The following is an 8,723-nucleotide window of genomic DNA, read 5'->3' as shown; positions in this document are numbered from 1 at the left end:
CAGCTCATCTGACAAGACACTGGCACAAAGCCCCCTCCTGTCCCCGCTCTGGTCTGAAAAGGTCTGTTGCTCAGTCCAGGGCAGACTCTGCTTTTCCAGCAATCCTGTCTCCCTATCACCCCTCAGAGCTTCAAGTCAAGCAAACTGTCCTTTTCCTCACGCAGTTTACAGTCCCTATTTAATGCGCATGCAGGTGACGTTTTAAAGGGAGGAACTGCCTTGTCTGGACCCAACGCCAGCACTTAACCCCTCCGGAGAAGGCTGCGAACAGTCATGTCAGGGGAAAGGAGACGCAAGACAAAAGGACATTATTACGGTGCTTTTTCCGTTTTTCTTTTTGCACAAAAACAGTCCATTTATTCAAGTGTTCTCCAGCACAAGTACATTAGAAAGGAGCTTTATTATAGTCTTCTGAAAAAAAAAATGTGATGAAGGGAACTGACAGATTTTCTACATCTGCTGTGTATTGACCCTTTTTAATTATTTCATAAACAGCTATGTCAAGCATCACTTACACAGAGATACACAAACAGAACACGGGGGGCTGGGGGACCCGGAGAGGCCCCTCGCATGCCCTCTGGATGTCCCAGGAACCAGACTGTGAATGTACATTATTATTGTCAATAAAGAGGAAGAACCCTAAAAAAAAAAAAAAAAAAAAAAAAATACAGTGGTGAAAGGATGCTGGAACCAGGGAAGGGGGGGGAAAAAAAGGAAAGGAAAAAGGAGGAACTGAAGAAAAAGGGACGGGGCAGGGGCGGGAAGGGGCTGGGAGTAAGTCCTGCATTTAGCTGCGTGGAATGTGGAGTGAAGTGCTCTGCCGCCGGGGTCAAAGCGCAATCGTCTGTAACAGTAAAAGTTATTACCAAATCGGCTACGGAGTTTATTCTTCAGTATGAATACATGATTTCCCACAAGTAAGTAAGCACCCGCTACTTCAATGCCTCAGCTAAAACACATGAAATCGCTCATTTAGTTTTCAAGTACAAAGTTAAAATGCCTTTTTAATAATAATATATCAGAGTAAAATAATAGTCTCTTTTAAACTCCACTACAAGAAAACAAAACAAACAGTCATTGTCCAGACAGCAGACTTAATTTAACAATATATATTTTTAATAAAATGTTTTAGCACCTTGTTGAGTCACCTCCTCCCTCTGCATATTCTAAGGAATTTCGGCATTTTTGTTGTTGTTGTTGTTGTTGTTATTTGTTGAATTCTAGGGCTGTGCAACCAAATCAGTCTGTGAAGTGAAATGGGACTAAGGTGAGGCTTTGATCCTTGCTCATCTCCTCAGGCACGCAGTGCTGGAGGCCACCAGACTGGAGTTTGAGAAAGCCACCCTCCCGCACCCCTCACTGGGGGAGTTTTCCAGTTACAGGAGTCTGTGGGCCTCCGTTCGGGCAATTCAGCCAGTCATGACTAGCAGAGAGATCTTCCATCCTTGTCCTGATTTTGACCTGCTATGCCTCCCTCCCCCAAAGTCTACTGCCTAGGGTCAACGACAAGCAAGAGGTCACCAACCAAAGGCCGCCTCAGCAATACATGGGCACAGGACGGCTGCCCTCGCTTCCAAAAGACCCCGGCCTTCCTTTACCAAAACGTAAAGATTTGAGAGCTTCTGCTAGAACAATGGAGTCAATCCTTTAATCTCTTCTCTTTCTCCCCAGATGCTCCAAATTCTTGTTGTTAATCCCCCGCCTGGGCAGGGGATGAGTGAGAGGGCCAAGCTAGCTCCAGGCCAGCCCCCCACACCTTTCCCATCCTGTGGTAGGTGAGAGGCTTCACCTGCTTTCTGCCAGAGGGCAGGACAACTAAGGCCTGGGGACGATAGCCGATGGCAGATGACAAATTCAGATTCCTCACCTCCTGGATCAAAACAGAGCCTGGCTAGAAACAGTTCTCACTGGAATCTTGGCTCTGCCGTTCCCCTGACCAAAGCAAACAGCCCTCTTCTGACCTCAGTGCTAGGCAGGCCCCATGGCCCTAACCCACAGCTCAAGGGGGCTCCTGCAAGTTTCCTGAAAATGACATCTCTGAAAACACCAGTGCCACAGCAACTCTGCACCAAGCAGGACAGCAACAGGAATTCAAAACCGCCTCCGGGATCCACTCTATATATACTTATATATAAAGACGTGAAGACTACGGATTACAGATTGCCTGTAGAACATCTCCCAGATGGCTCCACTGAATCATTCCTTCCCTTCCTTCTATTACAGACCTTCCTGTGGTAGAGATGGTGGGCCATTCCCATCTAGGCTCCCCCAGAATTGCCAGCTAAGCGGGAAGAGTGGGGAGCCAGCCCTTGTTAGACCAGTTCAATGTCCAACAGTCTTCCTTCCCGCTGGGTCTACTGTAGCAACCCACCAAAACTCACACGGACATCACCAGCCAACCACTCTCAGGCCTGTCCCCAAAGCGAAGAGGTCCTGGATGCTCTTCTGGGGATTTCTCACAGGATGTGAGAAAGGTTCTGGGGTCCAGAGAGAAAAACAGACAGTAACACACTAACGTCATCTGCCATATGCAAGAACCCGCCCCCCACCCAATCCTCAGCTACTGCTCCCCTGGCTTACTGTTTTCCAGCCCGTCCCGCAGGGAAGGGGTTAGCACCAGCCAGCTTGAGGCTCACGGGGCTCAGCAGCTGCCTGCTGGAGACTAGCTTCTTCTCGGGCCGGCAACCAAGGCTGTGTCCCTGGCACAACCAAGGGTCCCTGTGTCCCCCAGCAACCTCCCGCAGACAAGAGCCACAGACCTCTTTGGCACCACAGTCCACTTAGCACCTGCAGTAAGTAGGGAGGCATCATCCTCAGTCCCTAGAAGCCTCGTTTCCAGGGGCAAATGGGCCTGCTCTCCAGGAAGAAAATCCTACCAGGAATACTCTCCAGAATGTTCCCTGGGCCTTTTTAGTTCCTCCTGCTCCATGGCCTCTGACCACAGCTTCATCCACAGCCAGTGAAACAATCCCTACCTTCACTCTCGAACGGCCCTGCCACAGCCTGTCAGAGCACAGTTCCCTTTAGAAGGTGACCCAGCATTTGTCCCCAGAAGTGCCCCAGGATTAGAGGTGGATTAAGAGCATCCCGGAATGGCCAAACTGACACATTCCCAAGGTCCCCTGCACCCTACCAAGTTCTGTGGGACTGAGCCCACACGTCGGCTGGCAGCGAAGCTGGTGATCATTAACTCATCCCTTTGAGGGACACCTGGCCAGGCTTCTGGGCCCGGAAAAACAAGGTCTCTTTAAGGATCAGTCACAACGAACCTCCTCTGAGCAAGCTGCCGGCCCACACGCATCCTGACTTGCCACGTCCTTGGCTACCAAGTTTCCTCCCCACACCACCCCTTGGGTGGAGCTTGGGCCACTGGGAAAGGCAAACTCCTTCACATAAGCAGCGGACGAAGACTTAGGAGGACCCGAGAACTGAAGGTCTGCAGAGGAAGGCCTGGACTGTCCCACACTGCAGGGCAGGGGGCGGGCTGGGAAGACCTTAGCACTGGCCAGCGGGGGAGGGAGCACCTTGGACTGCCTGAAGCAGCCCTCCTCCCCCCAGCCTTCCTGGAGTGGTGGTGGTGGACTCCAGGCCAGGGAGATGGAGCCTAGCTGGAGGAGGGGACGGGGCGAGCACCACAGTCAGGTACAGGGACTCCAGAGAGGGAGGGGCAGAGGTATCCCCCCTCTCCTAGCCACTCCAGCTCCCTGGGGGTCCACCATCACCACTGCCACCATGTTACGGAGCTGGCAGGAAGCAACTGGGTGTGATCTTCACAGCCAATCTGACAAGGAAATGAGTAGATTAGGGTCCAGAACTGAGCACCCCTAAGAAGAGCGGGAGGCTGGCCACCGGCTGTAAGCTTACTCCTGAGGAATGAGCAAGGGATTCAAAGCCTTAGTTTAATTTTGTCACCAATTACTAATTTGCTTTATTCAAAACATGAGGTTCACTGTCCCATTTTCTTGTTTTTGAATGGAAGCCCCTTGGCCAAGAACAGACCTGGATGTCAATTTTATTTTGGTAGGGGGAGAATAGGTAGGGGGAGTCGAGGGCTGACTTTACTGGTGCCTAGAGTTGCAGGTCAGTATCACAGGTTGCTAACAGAAGAATCTTTTGACATCACCAGGGGCAAAAGAGAGAGAACGCTACCTGCTAGAGGAGAGCACCTGCTAAAATAAAACCTCCTCCTTTTCCTGCCTTCAGCACCTAGCAACTTCTGGGATTGACAGTCTACCTGCAATCAGGGCAACAGAGGTAAAGAGCTGCAGGGCCGACTCCACAAAGTCCTGAATCCTGGGGAGAGTCGTGCGGGGTGCTCCCTGGCTGCGTGCGAGTGCATTCATTATGCATCGGGGTAGAAATTCGTTCCTGTGTATGCGTGTGGGATTGTTTGATTGGTGTGGGGCTTATGTCTGCAGTGGGACCCGAGGCTCAGCATCCTGAGCCCCCTTCCCCTGCTCCCCACTACATAATATTTCTTATACATGACCCTATCTATGTATTTATATAGCGCCTATCACCATAGGCCCTATCTTTCTAGGGATGCGAACTTGGGACCATGTGCTTGAGAGCACACCTCCCAGCCCTGCCGGTCCCAGGAGGTGCCATCCCCCCTCCCATTATAAAATATATATCTCTATATGCCACATATCTACACCCCATCTATCCAGGCAAGCATCTGCCCATTGGGCCCTCACCCTGGAGCCGCCAATGCCGTCTCCGCCTACCGCCAACGCCAGGCTGCCTGCCTCGGTAGGAAGTGGAACCAAGTGTTGCGCACTTGGGGCTCCAGGTGCTGCTGACTCGAGGTAAGAGCACAGCTATCATCAGACCAAGCACTAGAAAAGAAATACACACCACTCCAATCACACACACGAGGAGAGAGACGGCCTGGTCCTCCCTCCAGCCCTGACACACGTGACTTGAGAGGAAGGGAAGCAGAAGAGAAGAGGGAAGTATGAGAGGGACATGCCGGAAGGCTGGCCCGGGGACTCCCCGGCCGCCCAGCTGTTACACCTGGTGGCCCACCTGGCCCGAGGGGTGGGGAGCCAGGGCACCAGGGCCACCACTAACTTAGAAGCACCCTGCTCCCCGCACCTTGGTTTGAAACCTAAAGGGAAAGGGGGGGGGTGGGTTTTTGTTTTCTTAAAGAAAATCTGAAAACAAACATAATTATAACCAGAACCATAAGAATAATTATAACAAAAGGTGTCATCAGCCTCCCAGTATAAAACTGCAGCCTTTGGAGATGACCAAAAACATCACATTCCAGGGGCGGAAGCCGCCTTGTGCACAGAGGGTGGATGGTGGGGCCTCATAAAAGAACACACAAAAGGCGACTTTAGACAGGAAAGCACCAGTACGTTTTGTATGTTTTTTTATTTGCTCCAGGTGGGGTTTTTAACTGTCACTTTCCCACACTCTGGATTATTTCTGATCCCACCACGAGGAGCCCTCGAATCGGCTAATGTGAGAAACTGGGAATGAAGACCCCTTATCCTGCCATCTTGCTGAGGGAGTCTCCTTTTTGAAAAAAATCAAAAGGTTATTGCGTGAGTCTGGATGAATTCCACTCTCAGCTTTCCACGGTCCCGACCACCTCATCTCACCCACAGCTCCCCTCCCCCCTTTTTTTGGCAGGGAGCAGCGGGAAAACGCTGTTCCCAAATTCTCCTCCTTCGCCTCATCTAACACAAGGGGGCAAAACCCACCTCGATCGTGATTCACCTTCAAGCCAGCTCCCTCTCTCCATCCTTGGTTAAAACCCTTTGCACATAAGGCAATGTGGAAGCTGATGTTTTTACTCATCTCGCTGTTTGAAAGCACCATTATGAAGTCAGGTTGTACAGTAGTTAACAGTACCTTTTATATATATAGCTCATATCTATCATATATATAAACTGTAAACAAGAGGTAACAGCGGCTTCTAGAAACTGGTTTTCTTCAAGGTTTCCTGTGTAGTAGGCACCTGAAATACTGTATAAAAGGGTCTTGTGTGGTGTTCTCGTCTCCCTGCTGCTAGCTGGGTTCTGTTTTGCATGACCAGGAATGGTGCTGGCAAGACAGCTCAGTGGCTGGGAGGGAATTCTGCCGCCTGAGCGTCTCTGTTTTCTGTCTCCTGCTTGTGCTCCTATCTGATCAGGCTAGAGACAACAACAAAAATATATATATATAGTTTAAAAAAAAAAAAAAATCCAATACCAATATATAGATTTCTATAGAATTTCCTTTTTTCTGTCTCTCCCATCTTTCCTCTGCAAGGTATTGTTACTATTTTTTGTTATTGATTTTTGCTGCAATAAACCCTCTTGTTTCAGTCACAGCAAGAAACAAAAACCCAAACAAACAGAAAACCCCTCTGAAAAGAGAAAACAAAAGGTTTGACCAAAAATAAAAAGGGGGGAGGGAGGGAGCTTGGTTTTGTTTTTAAATAGGACTGAAGATTAACATTGAAAAATCAGGAGATGATGTCCAACCCTTTTTGCAAGGCAAAGCCCTCCGGTGTTTCCGCTTCTGTGGTTTTTGTTTTAAATTCCTTTTTCTCTTCTGGGTGCTGATACTTCTCTCCATCCTCACGTTCTTGGTGTTTTATTGTGTTTTGTGTTTTTTGTTTGTTTAACTTTATGTCACTACCTCAGTTGGCCCTCACGTCCCTTACACACAAGCAAAATATTCCTTCAGCGGAGCGAAGAGGTGGCGGATGACCGGGACGCTCCACGACCGGCCCAGCAGTCTCTGCCTCGCCAAGCGGCTCATGTTGGAAACGTCGGTATAGTGGACAGGGAAGCCAAACACCCTGGGGAGGAAAGGCAGAGGGGGCAGGCAGTGAGCACTGGCGTGTGGGGTTCTGGGAAATCTGTCCTTTAAAACCAGTTCAAGACTCAGCCTGCCCCGCCCCGCCCCCCCACCCCCGCCCGGGATCTGAAGGTAAGTAAGATAATCACAGCTAAGAGATGTATCACGCAGTAGAAACAAAGTATTTGTGAGAAACGCCCCTAAGGACAGGCCCCACCTGGGATTTAGATCCACAGTGGGTATCTGAAGTTTGTACGTAATAACTATACATCCCTGATACCCTCCTCACAAGAGAGGTGAAAACCCTCCCCGGGGGCCAAACCCTTGCCTGACCTCACACGTTCCAGGAGTTCCCGTTTGCTCTGAACATTTGTGTAAATCGCCTGTCGGACTACATCAGTTACACTGAGAATGAAGAGATAATCTAGCCCGTGAGTCTAATTTGCACCAAATCAGGGTGCTCAGGCTATAATGCCCACCTGGTCGTGTGCTGTCCTGGTTTGTAAAGTACCTAAAATGAGCAGCACGAGTTAAGGAAGCTCCTGTAGCTGCCATGTTTCCCTGGAGACCGGCAGGACCTCCAGGAGCCGAGGCCTCATGGATTGATTCCTAGATGCCTTTTATTTTAGGACCATACCCAGGAATCTGCCATGTTGGGAAATGCCTGGGAAAGCCCACTGCTCACCTGGCATCTGCGGAAGACACGAGCCTGGCCACAAGAAACAGAGACCCCGCCCTCAAGGACAGCAATCAGAACACACCACACAGCCCATGACACCAGCACGCGCCTTGGGTACCTTTCCATTTCAGTGCACCATAAGATGTCCTCTTTCTCATTCATGAAGACGGGGAAATGCTGGTCTTTGCCCTGCTTTATGGAGTTCGACCTAGTAGTAATGGTCCTCACTTTGCTGAACTAGAAGATGAGGAAAGAGGAATGAGCACTCATTTGCCGGTCATGCTTCCATCATGAGTGTCAGGCGCTCGCCAGGGACTGGTGAGTCAACCCCTGACGAGGCCAGGTCCAGCCAGGGATCCGGGGAAGGCCCCAGTCGTGAGCCTCTGCAGATCCCACTGCCTTGCTCTTCTTCCTACTTGAGGTCACCCAGCCGTCCTTAGTCCAATCCCGCTGGCCACGGGCGTGAGATGTAGCAGCTCGAGCCACTATCCTTCCTTCCTAAGTCTTCTAAGAACTGCTTCCTTCACAAGGGCAGTGATTTGCAGGCAAAAAGATGCCAAATTACTGGGGCTCGAAGACACCTGAATGCTGCCACCTGACGCCTGGTATGCTCGCTCTGGGAGATTTCTCCAGAGAAATGGAGCTTCCACCTCACAGGGGAATCTCTGCTCTGAAGGCTCATGCAGTAGGTCCTGGCCATAAAACTTAATAGCCGAGGGAGATCTAGGGACCCTGGCAAAGATTTCTCAGTGTCTGACTCTCATGGGACAGCAAGCGATGATCAACAAGGAAGGGCTGAAGGCCAGTGAAGACTTTTGTTCTCTCTTCTTGCCTTCCAGGCTTTCCCCTGGATCCCTCCCTCAAGTCTACTGTGTCCGAGACCCCAGTATTACCCCCTAAATTGCATTCACCCTAGCTGCACCCACAGAGCCCTAGAGGGAAGGCAAGACACATCCCTGGTGGCAGCTCTACCTCATCCTGTCCCCTGTCCTTGCCCCTACCCCCAACAGAGCTGACACTGGGGCTAACCTTGGCTATTCTGCCATGCTCCAGACACTCCTGCAGCTCCAGCTTATCATTCACAGTAGATGCCAACGGCCTAGGAGGCAGAAAAGAGAAGGTGACCACAGAAACCAGGAGAAGAGCAGGGACACACCCAGCAGCGCTGACTCAGCAGCCATCTGACTCACGCAGGTAAGCAAAAGAGGACCCCATCTCCCCCCACATGTTGTAAGCCCTTCAAATCCCC

At 50.7% G+C, this 8,723-nt stretch overlaps 1 protein-coding gene across 8 annotated transcripts in view; it reads right to left on the bottom strand.

The window, feature by feature from the left end:
- Nucleotides 1–1,133: 1,133 nt before the first annotated feature.
- Nucleotides 1,134–8,723, bottom strand: part of DNMT3A (DNA methyltransferase 3 alpha) — a 112,727-nt gene continuing 105,137 nt past the window's right edge. For 7 of the 8 annotated variants that reach the window (XM_039887660.1, XM_039887656.1, XM_039887659.1 and 4 more), the window contains 3 exons: nucleotides 8,504–8,573; nucleotides 7,593–7,711; nucleotides 1,134–6,796 (listed from right to left, as the gene is read on the bottom strand). In XM_039887660.1, coding sequence (XP_039743594.1) covers nucleotides 6,655–6,796; nucleotides 7,593–7,711; nucleotides 8,504–8,573 — 331 coding nt within the window. In that variant the 3' untranslated portion in view covers nucleotides 1,134–6,654. The remainder of the gene's footprint in view (nucleotides 6,797–7,592; nucleotides 7,712–8,503; nucleotides 8,574–8,723) is intronic. The other variant, XM_039887661.1, reaches the window with a different exon arrangement.

Source organism: Pteropus medius, unplaced genomic scaffold (genome assembly GCF_902729225.1).
Source record: "Pteropus medius unplaced genomic scaffold, Ma_sr-lr_union100, whole genome shotgun sequence".
NCBI lineage: Eukaryota > Metazoa > Chordata > Mammalia > Chiroptera > Pteropodidae > Pteropus > Pteropus medius.
This window is presented reverse-complemented; position numbering and strand designations above follow the sequence as displayed.